General features: G+C 38.7%; 1 protein-coding gene across 2 annotated transcripts; it reads left to right on the top strand.

The window, feature by feature from the left end:
- Positions 1 to 1857: 1857 nt before the first annotated feature.
- LOC102695327 (E3 ubiquitin-protein ligase TRIM21-like) lies at positions 1858 to 21033 on the top strand. 2 transcript variants are annotated; one of them, XM_069188582.1, is made up of 8 exons: positions 1858 to 2087; positions 5665 to 5690; positions 9510 to 9535; positions 13844 to 13894; positions 14214 to 14267; positions 15892 to 15930; positions 16355 to 16372; positions 17435 to 21033. In XM_069188582.1, coding segments are annotated over exons 4-8 (600 nt in total). In that variant the 5' UTR covers positions 1858 to 2087; positions 5665 to 5690; positions 9510 to 9535; positions 13844 to 13893; the 3' UTR covers positions 17923 to 21033. The 2 variants fall into 2 exon arrangements, with proteins under 2 accessions (XP_069044683.1, XP_069044684.1); XM_069188583.1 differs by lacking the exons at positions 1858 to 2087; positions 5665 to 5690; positions 9510 to 9535 and having other exon boundaries at positions 13714 to 13894.
- The last annotated feature ends 660 nt before the right edge of the window (positions 21034 to 21693 follow it).

The raw sequence follows: 21693 nt of genomic DNA, 5'->3' as shown, positions 1-21693 counted from the left end.
AGCAAAGTGAATCATCAGCCACCAACCCACCATGCTTTTTTTCACCCATATATCAGTTTGAAATGATTGTATTGTGTATTGCGCGCAGTGACATTTCTGCCCTGTCATCTCACACCTGAGACAAGCGCTGTACCTCTGGATGTAAAGTGGTTCAGAGGGAACAAGAAACGAGGCTACCAGGGCAAAGTGAGGCTTTTTAATTTAGAGCTAGAAAGAGGAAACTCTATCCCTGCTTCTTGAAAAAGTCATCCAATGCCAATTCAGCTTTGAGCCTGGGAACATCTCGGAGTCTCAGTTGAAGATAGTGGTTATGATGAGAACTGGTTGATTACTTTAAATATTATCATTACTTTCTGTTGAGTGATGCTTGGAAGGTTGCAGAAAATACTCATTCCCAGACATTACTTATCCCTTATCTCTGGAACCCTTCTGACCGCTAGTTTAGCCAATGTTTAGCCAATACCAATGTAGCATCAGAGGGGAAAGGTGTTTGGACTGAGGATCTAAAACTGCATTTCAGGACACTCAGATAAGATGGTATCAAAAGGTCCTAATAGTCTGGTATTAATCAGCCACAAGATTCATCACTTACAGCTGCTTTGGAATTTTAAATTCTTAAAGTGCAATCCATGGGTGAATGTAGGATGTACTAGGTTCAATTGGATTGATTCTTTATTTGATTCTACTTACAGTCTAGATATGGATTGACAGACTGTTCACTGTACTGTATATCTATGTGAAAAATATTGACACACATCATGAGAATAGTCAGTGATACTCAGCTTTTTTCTAGAAACAATATAAGATAACTTAAAATGTCAACAGTTCTTATTTCTTATGTTTTGAATAGTTTTAATGTAAAATTCAATTTCTATTTCAAACAGGTTAATATTTGGAGAACACAGTCCGTTTCATTTTATTGATGTGGTACCTCACAATAATTTAGTAATAGGTTTATTGCAAATATAATTTTTTGGTCCATATCTGGACATGTAAAATAAAGTATGGTATCAAACCCATTAAAATAAATCTTAATATTTACTGTATAGATCTTAATAAGAAATGTTCCAAGTTATTGGTTTTAATACATCAATAAAACAAATGACATATAGTTTCTTTATTCATGTTACAAAATACACATTGACCATCTAAGTTGAGTTTCAATCTGGATAATGTTTGTTTAACAGGATAAATTGTATGAATATTCTTATATGACACTTCTTTAATTTTATTGTTGAGACAATATTTGTCATTTTCCATACTTTCTGACAATTAATATAATTCAATTAGAATTCCAATAGGTCTTTGCAGGTGGAATGAATATTGGTAAAGATATGTTCTTTATGTAATTATTATTACATTTCTTTTCTAAAATGTTAACACTACCCAATTAGACAATATATGTTAATTGATTGGTTGCATAATTATATGTTCTGTTATCGCCCCTAAGGAAAGTAATAACGCCCCCAGGGGTAGCATCAAATACAGTACTATAACATATTCTTTGGGTTTAACTGGAATCTTAAAGGTCTCCAAATATTCTGCAAGTCAGTAATGTGTCGATCTCATTTAGTAATTGTCTCACCAATATAATACCATCAAATATCAAACCATCTTTTAAAAAATATATATTTTATAATGTATAATGTTGTTATTCCAAGTACTGTATGTGTGTGGGAAGAAATAGTGTTTATAGGCCAGTGTCCAAGATAAAAGTAACTGTTTATGAAAACTGGATAACCTCCTTGCTTTTGTTGTAACTGGCCAGACTAAAATCAAAACAAATACATTTGATTCAAGGGCGTATAACTAGCAGTCATCTGCGCCATTTACTGTATTTAGAAACCTGTCAGTAGACTCGCAACAAATCTGCCTGCGAGAGAGGTAGCAGGGATTCAAATAGTCTGTCCCCCTTGGTATCATTTTGTACCTTATCAGCCCCCGTTAACAGAACCGAGCAATGGGAGCACTGAACAGAGCAGGTCTGTTTCGCGTTTAGGAGACTTGTATTGGACGCTGTTATGTTCTTGCCTGGATTGTGTTACTTTTGATATCTTCCTCCCGTAACTGAGCTTCAATATTTTCAAGTGAGTTGCCGTTTTTTTCGCTTTGTACACAGAATGTCTGCTCTGTGAACTGTCTCAGCAGTGGGCGGACTTTCTATATTTTGCTGATCCGAGATTTTATTGAATTGCGCAATAACGACTTTATTTTCTTTAACTGGCGACAAATGTATTTGTACTGTGTAATAAAGCAAATACAAATTTCACGTTGTGTATGAGAAGGAGCTCTGCAAAGTTTTAAAGAGATTTTCTATCCGTTTTTTTGTGTGTGTGAGCCTTTGAAAATGAAGGATCAGTGGTTCTAGGGCAAAAGCGCAGAAATAAATCGAATATATATATATATCCGCTTAGCAAAATACATGCACTTATAGATGTTACAAAATCTGAATTTCAAACGTTAGTATCAAACACGTAAAAACAAACTAATGTAAATAATGTTTTTGGAAAAGTCTGATGGAGATGGCAGAGATTTTCACTTTCAAGATGTGACAAAGTTCCCCTCTTGCGGTAAAATGTTTCTTGGCCAGCTTCATGGGGCTTAATCAGCTGTCAGCCCGTGGGGTTGTGCAACGATACTTCACACTTCAGGAATGTTCTCTTGACGTGTTACTTTCCCCCCGCATGTTATGTACAATTGCATTATAAATATGTACTATAATTTAATGAAAATAATATTCCTATATAATATATATATATAATGTACACTGTACAGTATGTGAGCCAACCACAGGGAGAGATTCCATCCGAGAATGTTTTACTAAATATAGAGGCACCGATTCCCCAAAGCTTTCCTTTGATGGCACTGTAGGAGAGAAGCGAGAGACGGTAACTGCAGCTCACTGATTATATTACCCTTTCTCGGTACACGGGTATGCTGGTTACCGAGAGAGGAAGGGTAGGCAGTAAACACAAAGAGGAAGAGAGTGGAAGACGGAAAGAGGCCCCGGCAGAGGGAAAGAGGTGAGGGTTCGGATGCTCCAGACACCCCGCTTCAGGGAGTTGACGCAACACGGCTCCCCAATCAAATATAATCAATCAATTAAAATGCCCGTTAGCGGAATGACAGTCTACTCTGAGTCAATAAATGGTAAATAATAAATAATCTTACGTAGAGACGCACAGAAACATCGGATTAATCTTTCCTAATAAGAAAATATATTCTGGCACTGTTAATAATATCCCGTTATTTTCTGTAAGGTTCCTTAAAGTTATTTCTTCAAAGCGACTTTTTTAAATACGTTTCAGAGCAATGTTATTTTAAATGTATTAAATATAGGCCCATGACAATACTCTATTTGCAATAACTATAGGGAAATTACTGGAACAAGTTTATTCCATGCTGAAATGTGAAGAAAACACAAAGTTTGGGCTGTGGAGCCTTCTTTGGGTGTAAGCTTAGTTACACCTATTTACACCCAGGAAATTACTGCACGAGTTACTTTAAAAAATATATTAGAAATGGAAAGGACAAATAATATGTACATTCTTTAACACACTTATATAACATTATTAATAACAAGCCTTCTAGATGCCATATTATTTCAGTCGGAAAACTGTAAGATTAGTCTAAGTCATATGATTTAAGTACATACTGTAGCTGTGTCAGCATTTGTAGGCTGCAAAGGAACAAGTAAAGGTTTATTCCCTGCTGTAAAGAGAAGAAAAGAAACACAACGTTTTGGCTGTGGAGCTTTCTTCGGTTGTGAGCCTTCCGCTAAATCTTTTTTTAGATCTCTCCATCAGTCCTTCTTCTCCTTCCTGAACTACTTGCCCGCTTCTCTCATCAAACCAGCATTTCCCCTCTTCACAGTGACTGACCTGTTCCAAGACCAGGCTTTCTAACCACCTCTTGTCCCTTTACAAATGTCGTAGTTATAATATAATTCCTACAGGATTTAATCTGAAATCTAATACCTTTTCTTGTTCTAAACCTTTTCTTGTTCCTTTGCAGCCCATGCATGCTTTTTCACAAATGGAGCCAGGATTATTTTCACTTTTATGGAACATTAAATCACAGAGAATTGGTTGCAGGCAATTTTGTTCAATCGAGATCAACATGCAGTGTTTGCTTAAAAGCCTGAGGTTCACTTATAAGGGCCCTGTTGTATGACATGACTGAAGAGCACAGTAGATCCTTAACGAGCAGTGGTACCGTAAAACCGAACAACCTTGTCGTATTTTAAAGATAACATTTAAGTAAAAAATACAGTTGCTGATTTTATTTTTAATAGAAATTATCACTGATCAGAGTCTGTAAATCAATTACAGAATTTCCAGTCCCCCTCTCCTCCACCTTCCCCTTCCCCTCCAGCCTATGGTCCTATGATCCCCAGGCTGTGGGCTATGGCTATGGTCCTGGTGAGACAGACCGGGAGCCTGATCATATCAAATTATTCATCCTCCTAAATAAGCTGAAAGCCAGCTCCATAATGCAATAATGCATTATAATGCATAATGAGGGTGTGAGGCGAGACTCAGTAGGCGAGACCTACTGTAATGCTCAAACGTTCGCCCATGGAAAGAAACAGGCCAGAAGCTCTGACAACTGTTGGCAGGATATGTTTTAAAGACTCTGGGGAGGGCTACACACATAGGGACAGGGGAGATACAGCACTGCACCACACCATGCAGACACAAAACAGCAGAGGGCGTCTCCAGCCCTCGTCCCACTATATACAGGCGGGTAGTCCCGCCCCTCAGCTGCCATTCCCAGCCTGCCTTGCATGCGCATGGCTACAGCGCCCCATGTGGACGCTACAGTACATTTCATTTTCCTGTGTTAACTGAGCTACAGCTGTGCTGGAGTCAAACTGTAATATACTAACTAGCTGGAACAGAGCTGTATCTTCAGGACTGATCCATTAAGCCTGGCTACAGACCTCCAGGAACAGAAACAGGTATCACACAACGTCATATTTTTTATATTGTGATTCTTCTATTAATATATTGTAAGGCCAATGGTTTATAAATAGTACTTTTTGTGGGAAAAATTGTCTTTACAAAGGATTGTTTTGTTTTTTTATTTCACTATTTTCCTGATTCAGTTGCAAGAGACAAGACTGGTCTGAACAATGGTGAGTTTACTTCAGTAAAATTGCTATTGTAATGCATTAAAATCAAGAATATCAACAAAACAGGCTTAAAAATTGAAGTTGTTTTAAATGTGTACAGTACATTGTTCATTCAGACTGATTTGTGTAAATAAACTATTAAGCTTCTGGATTTGTTCTGACAATCATCTGATTCACACAGTGTGTTGTTTACCCCGTTGTTGACACCTGTCAGTAAAGACTGATGAAACTCTGTGAACATGTGAATAATACAACTTAAAGACAATCACTCTTCTAATTAATAGAGCTTCTTTACACATCTCAGCAGGAAGAGTGCCACAGGTTTGGTCTCTGTAGTTTAATGGCCATTAACAAGTTTTACCAGAAAGGTGTACTATGACCACAGAGAGGAAATGTAATGTGCTTCGATTAGCTGCAGGATTTTAAATATCTGTTCAGAAGGTGCAAGGCTAATTCTCAGGCAAATGATAAGCACAAGACATTAAACTAAATATCTAATTAACTAATATTTCTTCTTCTCATTTTCATAGGGAGATAATAACAGTAAAAATGGTAAGTTGTCCTGTTTTTTAAATAAATGTCATTGGCTTTTTTCCAGCTTTGTTAATCACATAATCTATTAAAAGCATGCAGTGTTCCAAGAGCATTATCTTTCCTATGAATATTCTTATAAGTTTCTAGTCCTTGGCAGAAATTCTGTTATTTTTTCCCCTTTATAAGACTTGCCTACAGTGGCACGATTCTTCATTCTTAATATGGTTTAATTGTGGAGATTTTACCACACTGCTCAAACGATACAGTGCTGTAAAAAAGTATATTCCCGATTTCCTCTATTATTGCAGATTTTTGACACTGAATGTTTTCAGGTCTTCAACAAAAATCTATTATTAGATAAAAGGAACCTGAGTGAACAAATATCAGTTTTTCTCTTTACTTATTTCATTTATTTAATGAACAAAGTTTTCCAACATCAACTGGCACCGTGTGTCAAAAAAAGTAAAGTAAAAAAAAGTAATAGCCCCCTAGTTAAATCAACCCAATTAAAAGGATAATGTAGAGTCAGCTGATTGAACGCAGCCAGGTCTATCTACAGCCAGCCCTGCTCAATATAAACCTCAGATACCTAACTTAAACCTCATGACCTTTACCATCAGAGTCACGTTGCCAGCACAAAGATTCAACAAGCACATTATGCCATGATCAAAAGAAAATAAGTTGTTGATATCTATTCAATTCAACTTTATTGTCATTAAACTTACACAGGTGCATAGTATAATGAAAAGTGTTTCTCATTAGTCACTCAGGTGCAGTATATAAATAGGACAGAAGATGAGACAATAGACAGTTACACAATAAGACAGTTACACAATAGCAATAATAGTAACATGTAATAACATAACATAAATAACATGTAATCAAGTAATCGAAAACTGTGCAAAATTCCGCAAACAGAGAAAATTTAACAGGACAAAAACAGTGCAAAAAAATAGTGTGGTTAAAAGTAGTATGGTTAATTAATATTAAATATTATTATGCCTGTTACAATTTTACTGGGCTATCGAGGGGACAGTACAATTTTGGCTTACATGTGTGTGTGGTGGTGTAGGAGTACAGTGGTTGTGGGTACAGGAGGATGTTAGGAGAGATCATAATAAGGTGGAAGGGAGTGGGGGCGTCACCAACTTGACAGCTCTGGGGAAGAAGCTATTTTGGAGTCTAGTTCTGTGCGATTGGAGTGACCGGAACCTTCTGCCAGATGGTAGGGGAACAAACAAGTTATGACCGGGGTGAGTGGGGTCAGACATAATTTTGGTGGCTTTTTTCAGACTCCTGGTGTTGTATATTTCCTGGATGGATGGTAAGGCACTGCCGATGATGTGTTGGGCAGTTTTGACCGCCCACTGTAGTGCCTTACGGTCGGATGCGGTGCAGTTGCCGTACCAGACTGTGATGCAGCTGGTCAGTATGCTCTCCACCGTACATCTGTAGAAGTTGGTGAGGATCAGTGGGTGTAGGTGTATTTTCTTCAGCCTTCTCAGGAAGTACAGCCGCTGTTGTGCCTTCTTGATGAGACTGGAGGTGTTCAGTGTCCATGTAAGGTCCTTAGAGATGTGAACGCCTAGGAATTTGAAGTTATTCACCATCTCCACCGCAGACCCTTCTATGTAGATGGGGGAGTGAACTTTTCCTTGTCTTCTGAAGTCAACAATCAGCTCTTTGGTTTTGCTGATGTTGAGACATAGGTTGTTGGTTCGGCAGTCTGCGAGTTGTTTTATCTCCTCCCTGTAGGCAGTCTCATCATTGTCAGTGATCAGGCCCACGACTGTGGTATCGTCAGCATACTTGGTGATGGTGTTTGTGCTGAACTTAGCAGTACAGTCGTGGGTGAACAGGGAGTAAAGCAGTGGGCTGAGCACACAGCCTTGAGGGGCACCGGTGTTAAGGGTGAGTATGTTGGAGGTGAGGTTGCCAATCCTGACAGTCTGGGGTCTGCTGGTGAGGAAGTCTAGGATCCAGCTGCAGAGGGTTGTATCTAAACCTAGAGCCCTGAGTTTGGTAGAAAGTTTTATGGGTATGATGGTGTTAAATGCTGAGCTAAAGTCAATGAACAGCATTCTTGTATAGGTGTTCCTTTTATCCAGGTGGGTTAGTGTGGTGTGTAAAGCTATAGAGATTGCATCCTCTGTGGAGCGGTTTGTGCAATAGGCAAACTGGAGAGGATCCAGTGTTTTTGGAATGCTGGCTTTAATGTGCGGAGTAAGTAGTTTTTCAAAGCATTTCATTATGATGGGGGTGAGTGCAATAGGGCGGTAGTCGTTTAGGCATGTGGGGGCTGATTTTTTTGGTACTGGCACGATGGTGGTTGTCTTGAAGCAGCTAGGTACAGTAGCCTGGGCCAAGGACATGTTGAAGATGTCGGTACAGACATCAGCTATCTGCCAGGCACATGTTCTGAGTACCAGGCCAGGGATACCATCAGGCCCAGCAGCTTTATGTGTGTTCACTCTACTTAGTGATTTCCACACATCTATCTTGGATAGTGTGGGGGGTGGGGTGGTAGGGGAGTCAGTGGTCCAGGTGGTTGGTTCAGGGTTTTGAGCTTCGAAGCGTGCGTAAAAGGTGTTAAGCTTGTTTGGGAGAGAGGGGTCAGTAGCGCTTACAGGGCTTGTAATCTATAAGTCTGGAAAGGTTACAAAGCCATTTCTAAGGCTCTAGGAACCCACTAAACCACAGTGAGAGCCATAAATATCCAAATGGAGAACACTTGGAACAGTAGTCAATCTTCCCAGGAGCGGCCGGCCTGCCAAAATTTCAAAGGGCGCAACGTAAAATCATCCAGGAAGTCACAAAGGATCCTAAAAAAAGGACTGCAGGTCAGTGTTCATGACTCCACAATCAGAAAGAGACTGGGCAAAAATGGGCTTCATGAGAGAGTAGCAAGGCAGAAACCACTGCTAACCAAGAAAAGCACCTGGATGATCCCCAAGCCTTTTGGGAGAATGTTCTATGGACAGATGTGTCAAAAGTGCAAAAGTGGAACTTTCTGGACGACATGGGTCCCATTATGTCTGGCGTAAGCAAACACAGCATTCCACAGTAAGAACATCATACCAACAGTCAAACATGGTGTAGGTAGTAGTGTGATGGTGTAGGGATGCTTTGCTGCCTCAGGACCTGGGTGACTTGCCATAATTGAAGGAACCATGAATTCTGCTCTGTGTCAGAAAATTCTTCAGGAGAATGTCCGGTCATCCATCCGTGAGCTGAAGCTGAAGCGTAGTTGGGTCATGCAGCAAGACAATGATCCAAAACACAAAAGAAAGTTCACACCAGAATGGCTGAAAAGAAGCTAAATCAAAGTTTTGGAGTAGCCTAGTCAAAGTCCAGACTTAAACCCAATAGAGATGCTGTGGCAGGACCTGAAATGAGCAGTTCATTCTTGAAGACCTACCAGTGTTTCTGAATTAAAGCAGTTCTGAGAGGACGAGTGGGCTAAAACTGATGTGAAAGACTGATATTGAATTATAGGAAGCATTTGGTTGCAGTCATTGCAGCTAAAGGTGGCACAACCAGTTATTAAGTGTAAGGGGGCAATTACTTTTTCACACATGGGTGGGGATATGGGTGTTGGATTATTTTGTTTATTAAATAAATGAAATAATCATAATAAGAAAGTGTTATTTGTTCACTCAGGTTCCCTTTATCTAATATTAGATTTTGTCTAATGATCTGAAAACATCCAGTGTGACAAATATGCAATAATAGAGGAAATCACTTTTTCACGGAACTATTTACTTTTCTGACATACATCTTATGTCTGATTTATGTTTTAACAGGTAATAATGTTTTGGTGTCTGTCTCCACTTACAGGCAGGAATGAAGAGGCAGCTGAAAGAGATGGTAGGTTCAGTACAGTGGTTAAAGAGTTCTTCACAGTATTAAGTAATGTCTTCAAAACTATTATTAATCTTAATCTTATATATTCAAGATGTAAGATTAATCAAAATATAACTGCACAAATGGCATTGAAAAAGAAGGTTCTTGTTTAGTTGATCCTGTAAATACAAAATAAAACTAACAGTTTCAAATTTATAATGTTCTTCATTTTACAATTGAAATTGCATATAAATCCTTTTTAATGTGATGGCCAGAGATTAGGTCCTTCCTACCTGCTTGGTCATTAGATATCTTGTGAAAAGCAGCATTTTTTGAATATTTAATATAATCTGCCCTCCCTAGTTTCCCTTTGAAGTTGAATTCAGCTTCTTACTCCACCCTTATCACTGCCCAGTAGGGCTACTGCAGTAACATGGCTGCCATGTTTCCCCCAGGTGGGATAGGGCTGCAGTGGGACAGGAACAGGAAGTGATGCTCTATTTCCTGTTTAACTCTTCATTCCTTTCAGGATTGTAGTAGGACTGCAAGAGTGTTGCACCTACACACTATGACTTACCATCAATTTTTTGGCAATTATCACCGTCTTCTAAAGCCATCCATGAAAATACATAAACCTGTCGTACCAATGTGGCAATTGCTAAAAGCACTAAATATAACCAGCAGACTGACAATGATACAAAACATATGTGTAACGAACAGTACTTTCCGGACCCTATGCGGACGACACAATCCGAAGAAGTGGGGAAACACTAGGAAAACGTCATGCAGGAATGCGGGGCTGAAAACATGGGGGGGGGGGGGCGTGTCCAAAGTGCGCTGGTGCACGGGGGAGGTGTGGCCGAGGCAAACAATCCAAAAATAATCCATAGAGGGAATCCAAAACACAAGAATAAGTCCATTGCCAGGTGATCCGTCCAAACAAGGAATTAAAGCCATGAACCGGGTCGGAACCAGGTCGGAACCGGCGGACAGGGAACGGGAACAGAGATTAAAACCTTAAACGGGACCAGGCGCTTCCAGGTCCCGGACTCGCACTGTGTGGAAATCAGATGCAGAGCCAGGATGAGCGTCAGCGCCTGGTTTTTAAGGTGGGCTGAGAACAGGGATCAGGTGCACAGAATTAAGTCTGTAGTGAAAGGGCTGGAGCACCCTTAAGGAGGGGGGACTATAATCATGACAATATGGCCTGTGCAACCAAGGGTTTTTTAGGAAGGAATGACCAACAATCAGATTTAAATCTACTTGTGTGGCATTTTAATTGTGTAAGAAACAGATTTGTTTGTTTTAATTATATAGTTCAATTTAAAATGTAATTAGTATTTTTATATTTGTAAATTTGTACTGAATTCTATTAATAAAACAACAATCTGGATAATGCTGTTAATATTGTTAGAAGTGATATTTATTAACCTATTTTGAAGACTTTGATGCATAAAATGTCTATGAAGAAGGTGGAATACTGTTGTGTATTTTTATTTTTAGCTAACACTACCAGCCATATACAGTATGTATAATTTATTTCTATTCCTAAATTAAATTAATATTGTTTATGTTGTTCAGGGATGTTATTCTTCTGTTATTTCTATGCTCAGCTACCAAAAGTTCCCTTTAGTTGTAAAATATCATATTAATATTCCATATTTAAGCACCTTGGGGCAACCTTGTTGTGAAAGGTGCTATATAAAAATGAATTGAATTGAATATTAAATTGATTTAATCATGCAGAGTAGAGAAACAGATTAATTGCAGCACTTGTTTCCTTAACATCTTACACATCACAAATGCCACCTTTGGCGTATTACATAACCCAAAGCACCATGTTACAGGTAACGCATTTGAAAGAAATATTGCACATTCTGCATGGCTGTATCTGTAACTGTGCTGGTTGGAGATCAGCGCAGTCACATCAATTCCCATGATGTATGAGCCAAGGAAAAGTGATGCTGGTCTGGGGGGGGCTAAACAGGATGTGTGCAGCACCATGTGCAGCCCTGGAATATTAATATGTAGGGGAGCAGACATGCAAGATTCAAATTTGATCTCCACCTGAGTCTCTGTTCAACAATACCAGATCTGCAGTTCTGTTGAAGTCTAACAATAAGAAGATGAATCATGGAAAGAGATAATGTGCTTAATACTGGCTTTAACTTGCCTGGCTGAGGAAATGACAGTTCAATGTCAGCGCTGTTGCTTCACTCTAAAAGAATCCCCAAAACATTGACTGAAAAATTTAAAGCAAAAGTTTTAAAATTTAAAGAGAAAGTAAGCTTACCTGGGTTTTCTCCAGAAGCTGAGCAGAACATGAATAGTGTAGAACGAATAAAAAATCCAGAGGAAAACTGAGGGGATTGGGAAATCTCCCTCACCTTAGGAACTTGAGAAGGTGGGCTGCGCCTCAAGGATGAGTAGGAGGCAGGGCAGGCCGCTTTAAAGTGTCCTAATCTCCCACAGTTCATGCAGCGACCCTCTCGTTGGCGCCTCTCTCGTTCTTCAGGGGTTAACTGGGTGCAGGCTACTTCCATAGGTTGATCTGAGTCGAAAGATCTGATAGGAGATAGCCGAGGAGCCTTTAATATTGGGGTCCGAGATCTTTCAGCACTCTTTTGACGAATTCTGATATCCAATTCCAACACCTGTGAAATTACTTCCTCCAAGGTACTGCCCAATTGCGGCATATTTACCAGACGGTCCTTTATTTCTTCACTGAGTCCTCGACGAAAAAGAAAAATAAGGACCTCATTGTTCCAGTGAGTCTCCGCTGCTGCTACTCGAAAATCTATAGCATAGTCTTGTACAGACCGGCGGCCCTGGTGGATGGAGGAGAGGCGGAAGGCAGAGTCTTGACCAACTACGGGACGACAAAAAACCCCCTTAAATTTCCTAAAAAGAGATCATAATCCTGAACTTCAGGAGCCCCGCGATCAAGCAGAGCAGTAGCCCATTCCAAAGCGCGGCCAGTTAGCCGTGAAACTATGAAGGCGATCTTGTCCTGAGGAGAAAAAAAAGTTTCCGGATGGAGCCTGAAAACCAGCGCACACTGTGCTAAGAAGCCCCGACATTTCGTAGGGTTGCCGTCAAACCTGTCAGGTGGATTTAGTGGAAGAGGTCGAGGGGCAGGTGTAGGAGCCGGCAGAGGCGGAGCCGAAGCGGCAGCTCCAGCGTTGCTTCCTAGATTGCCGATGGGCGGCATTGCAGACAGGTGCGCAGAGATCTGTTGGACAGAAGCCTGTAGCTGGAGTAAGGCTTGCCCGTGCTGATCCAAAGCCGAGCGAATCTCCTCTTGCTCCGCTGGGTCCATGTTAAATGGCTCAGTATTCTGTTAAGGATTCGGTAAGAGGGACCGAACCAGTGAGTGACGTTAAGAATCTCTCACCAGCCTAATTTTGCTTATGAACAATAGGTTTATTCCCTACTTAAAAGAGAAGACAGAAAACCCAACGGCTAATTTTGCTTATGTCGTTATGGTCGGTAAAAGCTTTCCCCACTGTCCACTTTCATGAGTGGTCCCCTCAAAAAAACTAGAACTCTTCACTCAAAACACAAGGAAGCGTGCTGGGCATGAGACAACAGGGTCCCTCATGCTGAACCCCAGTCAGGCAGGGGTGACTCAAGTACAAATGAAGACGAGCTGGTATCTAAAAAAGATGTACAGTAGTGTCGATCATTTGGTCATATTTTGGCTTCAGCAGACCGGATACTGAACAAAGAGAAGTCAGATGTAAACTCTGTCAGAAAACCGTTTCTGCGCCCGAACGTAACACAATCAACTAGTTACATCATTTGAAACACAACCATGTTGTGGATTTCGAAGAGTGTATGGCCAAAAGAGAGAGAGAGATTGACAAGCGCACTCATGGCCGAAGTGATTCCCCTAAACAGCTGTCTCTAACACAAGCATTTACTAATGCCACTTAATACGCAAAAGATTCACGCAGAAGGAACAACATAACTAACGGCATTACATACTACATAGAGAAGGATATAGTCCCCATTGCTACAGTGGAACATAGTGGTTTCAAAATACTAGTTCAAACTCCTGACAAGAGATAAGGAAAAGCAGAGATTGATAAACTGAATAAAGAGTTGTGTGATGAGAACAGTAAGTACTGCTTTGTTTTTTTTGCATTGAAAGTGTGGAATCATTTAACAATGTGGGTTTACAGTTATAAGAACAAGTTTTACACTTTTTCTGTTTTTCTAGTCAAGTCTTTTTTTACTGCTAAATACAGCTGCTCTTGATGTACACTCCTGCCCTCTCATTTAAGGTGGGTGTTGTGTTCTGTTGTTAACTCCTGGTATCTGTATTTGTAGAGAGAATAGCAGAGCTTGAGAAAGAGAATAAAGAGCTGCGTGATGAGAACAGTAAGTACTGCTCTGTTTTCTGTATGTTTGAAGTATAGCATCATTATCAGCAATAATGATGGTCTGGTAGGAATACAAAGGGACAGAGTATCGCACTGTATTTTTAGTGTAGTCCTTTTTAGTTTTTAATACATTACAATACATTATAATCTGCCCTTGAATTGTACTTTATCTTTCACTAAGGAGGTTTCTGTTATAAATCACTTCAGGGACAGTTTTTTTTACTGCTAAATACAACTGCCCTTGATTAACACTCCTTCCCTCTCATTTAACGTGCGTGTTGTGTTCTGTTGTTAACTCCTGTTGTCTATATTTGCAGTGAGGAGAATAGCAGAGCTTGAGAAACTGAATAAAGAGCTGTGTGATGAGAAGAGTAAGTACTGCTGTTTTTTGTGTCAAAAGTATGAAAACATCTAACAATGTGGTTTTACAGACATAAGAACACATATTGCACCTGTTCTTACTCTAAAAGAATGCAGCTGCTGTTGATTTGCCCTCCTCACTCTCACTGAGGAGGGTGTTGTGTTCTGTCATGAATCTCTACAGGAACAGTGAGGTACAGTCAAGCCTTTACTGTGATGTCACTCAAGGGACTTTCAAACAGTGCTCACTTAACAACACGATCCCTACTTGTACTGACTCTATCTCCAAGCATTCAAACTGTAAATAAGGTCAATTTACATGTGTATGCATTTATATGTGTTACAGCACTGATATTATGAATCCAGTTGTCTCCTATTGATTTGCATGTTTGGCCCGTAGATGAACTATTTGACTCAGGAGGAAAATGAGGTCTGGACAACAATATACACAGCACACAGTCTGCTTTTGTCTACATTTATTTCTTAAACACATCCAATTATAATTTCAACACTGTGTGGTCTTCTATTGACCACCTAGAAAATCAACACTTCTTAACATGTAATATCCCTGGCTCAAGGAATTTTCACTGAGAAGTATATTTCCAATTAATCTGCACCATATCTGTCCTTGTTTTGAAGTAGATTCCTCTCATCACAGTTTTATCACAGATTGGTGTGAATAAAGCAGCAGTCAGGATATTGCTCAGTATCTCCATACTGAGGCCTCACCAAGGAAAAAACAGTATCCACCACTCCACCACTCTCTCTGTCTCCAGTTCACAGATGAGGACAATTGTCTTGACAATGGGCTTTTTGCTGTCATCTTGTTATCCCTGAATAGCCTCTGTGGGTCTATATATAAAGTTAGACATGAAGACATATACACTTGTATAGAAAGTACAGTTGTATGTGAACGTTTGGGTATCCCTGGTCTGACTGAATGTTTCACTGAATCTCTAAGTGAAAAGACATTAACCCTACCTCTTATTTAAACATGTCATGTTTTTGCACATTTTAATGCACAATTACTGGTTATGTGCTGAATTTGACAGACTGGAAAAAAATAACAGTGAATGTGGCAGGTGCAAAGTTCTAGTGCCCTTTCAGTTGATTCGTTAATACTTTTTAAGGAATAAAACTTGATTGACTCATTAGGCCTTATATTAAGCCAGGTGAAGACAATTCGAGTTGAACAAACCCTTTGACCTTTGTATGGGCAGCTAACTGAGGACTTGAAAATAAAGATAATTCATTTTTACAAAGCAAAGGAAGGCTATAACAATATCTAAATGTGCATTAAAATGTGGAGAAATGTGGCATGTTTGAGTTTGACCAGGAAAGAGGTTGTGTTATCTTCTTTTCACTTAGAGATTCTGTGAAACATGAAATTTGACCAGTGGTGTCCAAACATTTGCATACAACTGTATACAGTATATTAAGAAGTCTGAAAAGGTGGTTTAAATCCTTTTGATATTTCTTTTGACACACAGAGGTTCAGCACCTGGTTCTGTCTGATAACTTCATATTCAGATAAATCACGTCTTTAAACAATAACTAAATGCGGGTGCTCTACTCTCTTTAGTTATTTAAGGCCAGTAAACCATCCTGTTATAACCTGTAAATGTCTATTTGCAGAGATCATAGACGTTTTGAGAAAGAAGTGTCAGAAGCTCTGTAAGTACAGAAATCTTTGCTGGGAGATGTTTACAGAATTTTTTCTTCTCAGTTTATACTATCAAAGCCAATTATTTCCTCTCATGCCTGCATATGTCTCTAGTTTCTGCTGGAGTCTCTCTGTGCTTTTTTCATCGCAGAGAGGGTCAACTGTGTGTTTGGATTGATTTTGTTAAAATCTTCATGGAATCAGGACTGAATTTTTCACAAAACTATCTCTGTTCTGAATTACTACAGGACTTCAGCTTTCTTTCATCTGTCTAGATACAGTATAACGCATTTCTCATTTTGGGAATTGTAAATCTCTTAAAATATAGCGTAGGTTTTTATTTCTTCTTCATAATATACTGTAGGAAGAACCAGTCATATGTGCTCATGTATTGTGTGCATTAACAGTGCTTTTATCTCTTTTTAAATATTGCAGTGAGACGGGCCATGGGAGGTAATTTTTTTGTTGTTATCACCAGAGTTGTTTGTTTTAATTATAATGTTTAAAATTTCATAATTATATTCATATTTCTGAATTTCTACTGAATTTTATTCATTAAACAACAATCTGGATAATATTGTTAATATTGATAGAAGAGGTATTTATTAACCTATGCGGAAGAACTTACAATGTTTAGATGTTTGTGGAACACAAACAAAGCATCTGGTATAACAAATAGAAACAGAATTTATTTAAGATTACAAGCTTTTCTAGTACACTTGAAAATGATTAAATGTAGGTCAAAGTGAAAGACAATAGTTTGTATTGTCCAGTTTTAATAATGGCTTATGGGTTAATCCTACATTTACTGCTTTTTACAAGGCTACATGAATATTGGTCTCAGTGAATCCTGATTGTACTACCTGTTCCCAAGCTTAAGGCAAGATAAGTTAGGGTGTGGATCACTATGCTGTACAGTCCCTTCACAGCATGCAGTGTGATCAGTTCAGAATTCATCCTGAAAATCCTGGCAAATCTAGATGAGAAACTAGAAACTTACAGACACAGAAGTGAGGGATGGTAATCCATCTTAGTCTTTTTCTATTAAATCTAAATTAAAGCACCACATTTAGCAAACTGTTTTGTGACTTCTTATTTTGTAATTAATACTTTCCAAACAGTTTCCTGTGAAGCTTCTTTTACATTGTGTGTAATGGAATGTGAAAGCTTGCTGAGTATTAAAAAAGAAACGAAAAAGTAAAAGTTTACACTACAGAAAACCATTATTGGTGTGTTAATTATGTGGTTAATAATAATAGACATTTGGGTTTGTTGTATTTCATTAGACTATCTCAGTCTGAATCCTGTTTTCACCATCAGTCAATGTACTGTATAATATATTACAGAACTTGTATAGTTTTCATATAATTATCAGAATGCACTTTCAGTATGCAAATCACATACACAGATCATTAAATATGACTTGTTTTTTTTGTTTCTAAAACCAGAAAGTGTTATCAGGTGAAATCTTTATCTGTGGTTCTACATTCTCTCTCTGTGCTTCTTTTCCCACAGTGGACGTGACCCTTGATGAGGACACAATGAACCCCTACCTGAGAATGTCAGAAGATGGCAGAGAACTGAGGTGGACAGAGCATCGCCAGAATCTCCCTGACAATCCTGAGCGGTTTGATGAATACCCCTGTGTGCTGGGCAACAGGTTACCAGCAGAGATGAGATGGGGGTGTTACTGGGAGGTGGAGGTTGGAAAGAAGAAGTACTGGGAGCTGGGAGTGGCCCGGGACTCAGTGTTCAGGAAGGGGCAACTGAGTCTGAGCCCTGCAAATGGGTTTTGGGTCCTGAGTCTTTGGGATGGGAAGCTGACGGCCCTGACTGACCCTGAGACATCACTGAACACAGACGTTCTCACAAGAGTGTGGATCTGTATAGACTATGAGAAAGTCTCCTTCTACAATGCTGTAGATGGCTCCGACATCTATACTTTTGAAGAAAAAATAGACAGGAGTGTTCACCCGTTCTTCTCTCCTGGCAATAATGATTAAATTCCCCTTTGCATTATACAGTTTTAAGGAAATGAATCTACTGCAGGGAAAATGAATACACCATCTTCCCTAGGAATACTGACATACACTGCCCCCCAGAATTATCCACACTCCTGCTGAAACAGATACAGTAGATATACTGTAACAGAATGAGTTATTGTCATCCAGATTGCAATATGTGTTTAAAATACTTCTATATTGGATATAATTATAACACAATTTCAAAGAGATAAGTCATATGTGTCATAAATGAATTCCTCACAAAACACAATGCTCACACCTCTTTAATCACACCTCAAATTATTCATTTAAAGTTCAACAGAAACAAATATTGAATAACATTCTGCTCTATGGATGTGCAGTAGAAGTCCTGAGGAATATATAGAGACTCTCAAAGATTCCCCTGGCCCTGGGGTGTAAAAGGAGGAAACACAGAGCAGACATTCAGTAGTAGCAGCATTATCATGGTCGATAATAATTTGGGGAATGGCTATAAAAGAATCAACAGACAGCTATCACTTTCCCCTGTAAAGTAAATCATGAAGAGATTTAAGACTACTCCTATACTGGCCACCCTGCCAGAAGAGGACACAAATGTATCTTATGAGACAAATGATACAGTAGAAAACTGAATGTCCTAAAGAGCAGACACCCAGGCTACCAGACCAGACATCTTTCATGTTCAGAGCACAATTAAACCAGAGACCAGTGTGCAAACTCACCTTTTACTCCACAATGCACCTGGGAGCAGGGTTGGTCCTTCTTTGGGTCCCTAGGCAAGATCTTGGAAGACCCAAGATCTTGGAAAGGGGCCCTTCAGATCACAATTTGCATACACTACTCTTATCAGCTCCTACTCCAACCTTATTTTACTATAAGAACAATTAAATAAATGAATTATACAACCAGAAAACTTTTATTACCCAGCTTTGAAGAACATATAATAAATAACTTCCAATCAACAAGAAGAACACATTTTACAAAGATGTATTTTAAATAGAAACATCAATAACAATAAACAGGATTTGTGTTACTGAAAGACTATTGCAAATCCTAATTTACAAATTACTGCACTGAAATCTTTGCCGGAAGGAATTGTAGATGTGTGAAATGAAGTAAGAAAAAATAAGAGCACTCGATAAAAAGACAGGTGAGATCAGTAAGGCTGAGCAGATGGGAAAATTCGATATAAATGTTCTATAAATTAGTTCACCTAGATTTTCAGAAGCAAAATTATCATCGATTACTCAATATCTTCATTTGATCGTAGTTGATCCACTGTGTGATTGATGCTCACGATGGCCAGTCCACTGAGATGGTCTTGTGTCATGGTTGACCTCAGGTGTGTTTCAATCAACTTGAGCTTTAAGAGGCTCCTCTCTCCTCCTGCTGCTGTCACTAGGAGAGAGAAGAACTACAGGCTGGGTGTATAAAACCCCCTTTTAATGAAATACAGGAGAGACCGCAAGGAATACAATGCATTTGATGTTGATTACATATAATTGCTGAATGATCTTTTGTGCTGCTTAGCCAGTTGACCCACATGGCATGTATACAATTGCAGGAAAAGTGAATCTGTTAAAACTAGTAAAACACCTCAAGTAATCTGTGTCTCTAACTTGAAATTGTGACTACAGATTTGCTAGATACATGACAGACTCAAAACCAAATTAAACACAAATGATTACATTTTATTATTATACAGTGAATGTATGCATTATTACAGTGACTTGATTTAGTGTACCTCTGTTTGGAGATCGCTAATCCAGCTTTTTTATTCTGCTCTTCAGAAATGTATGCACTTGATTATGATTGGTCATTTTGTGCCTGGGCTTCTGCTAGGATAATCCATTTCTGTTTCTTTGTGTGTATTAAACCGTAAGCCCTTAAACACTCATTGAGTTGTATTGATAAAAACTTGATACTGTTAATATCAAGTGGGAAAAAATGAAACCTGGAAAATGTGAAAAGCTGCTTAAAATATACCTCAAAAGACTTGGAGCTGTAATTTCTGCAAAAGGTAGAGTAACTACAGATTAAATGCTTAAGATCTCAGGAATACTGGTCCAAGCTGGATTGTTCATTGTTTTTTTATTTTTTAAGGAAATTTCCTTTTGCCATAATAATGATTATTCGCTAAGAAAATGTTATGTTAAAAACTAGTAAAACAAACTATTTAAATGTGTTGCAATTGAGGTTGTATCACAACAAAATATAGTACAGGTCCAAGGGGAGTCAATAATTTCTACACACACTGTATGTCTTTGTCCTGTAAAACAATAAGCATTTGCTAATTGAGATGGTAGAAATAGTCATGTTTTTAACCTCCTGATTAAACTTGGTCATGGTGATGCCTGTCCTGCAAGCAAACGGCACAAGGTGAAAACATGCCATAGATAGCTTATCAGTCCACTGAAGGGCACACAAACTGAACAATATCTGTACAAAAAATAATTTGTCTGAGACACTTAAGTCTGTATAAACATATTTTGTTGATGCGTAATTTAACTTAATTACTGAATTTAACTACTTAATTTGGTTTGGAACGAACTGAGCTAAAGATATTTAACGTTACTACAATTACAATTTACTGTACTACTGTACGTCTAATAATAATTCCTTTCACCTGTACTCGCTGAAGGGAAAAAAGAAATATATTTTTAGAAGATTTAGATTTAGAAGTTCTAAACCATATATAGGCTCATTATTCTCAAAAAAAATATCGTATCAAATTATTCATCCTCCTAAATACACTGGATGTGGACGTTATATGCCTCATGTGTGTTGTACACTGGTAATTTTGGAAAGAGTACTTGTGTTCGATGCAACGGTAACCAAAAAGTAAAAAGAAAATGTATGAATAAGAAGGGATATTTTTCTAAATTGTATAAATATGAATAATCAAAATCGATCAGAAAACCTGTACAAGTTTTAAGAATCCTGAACGATTCCTGCATTAGACATTTACTGTACAGTATACTGCATGGAGACGGTATTTTTAAACGGGTCAAATCGACTAGGTAAGTAGTTCTAGAATGAATTTAAAGTAGAATATATAGATAAGTTTTGTTTTTGTTTGAAAACAAAATGTGTGTCACTAATCACATTAAAATGTCATCCCTGCTCATAAACGGGTGCAGTAAGAATTCCTTTGAAACTGGATCCCTACGAATTGCTCACAGGGACTGTTTGTCGAATCAGGAATCAATTCGGGATTTGCCGAGTTCTACATATTAGGACCCAGTATTAAGAAAGACAGTCGGTGTGAAACACTGTAATCAGTCTAGTGGGAAATGAAACGTTTCGCTTGGTATTTCACTGCGCTCCTGTACTTTCTGTAGGTTTTCTTTATTTTTATTCCTTATTAGTTGGTTATTTTCGTTATTGTTGCTTTGCTATTTTTTCTTGTTACTTTTGGTTCTTGTTTATGTTTGCCTTTTTTTAAAGTGTTGTAGCATGTCTATTTTAGTAAACTACACAATACTATTTGCGACACTGATCCTGTCCGACTTTCTAACTGCATGTAGTTCAGGTGGGTAGCCGCGTCAGCATGTGTAGGCTGCAAAGGAACAAGTAATAGGTTTATTCCATGCTGTAAAAAAGAGGAAAGCAAACACAACGTTTTGGCCGTGGAGCCTTCTTCAGGTGTGAGCACCTGAGCACCTGTGTTTTCTTTCCTCTTTTTTCAGCATGGAATAAACCTATTACTTGTTCTTTTCTAACTACATGCCTACTCACGCCGGATCACATAAGGAACAGTCGCGCACTGCT

This window comes from Lepisosteus oculatus, chromosome 4 (assembly GCF_040954835.1).
Source record: "Lepisosteus oculatus isolate fLepOcu1 chromosome 4, fLepOcu1.hap2, whole genome shotgun sequence".
In the NCBI taxonomy this organism is placed as follows: Eukaryota; Metazoa; Chordata; class Actinopteri; order Semionotiformes; family Lepisosteidae; genus Lepisosteus; species Lepisosteus oculatus.
Note: the sequence above shows the minus strand (reverse complement) of the source record. Positions and strands in the feature narration are given on the sequence as shown.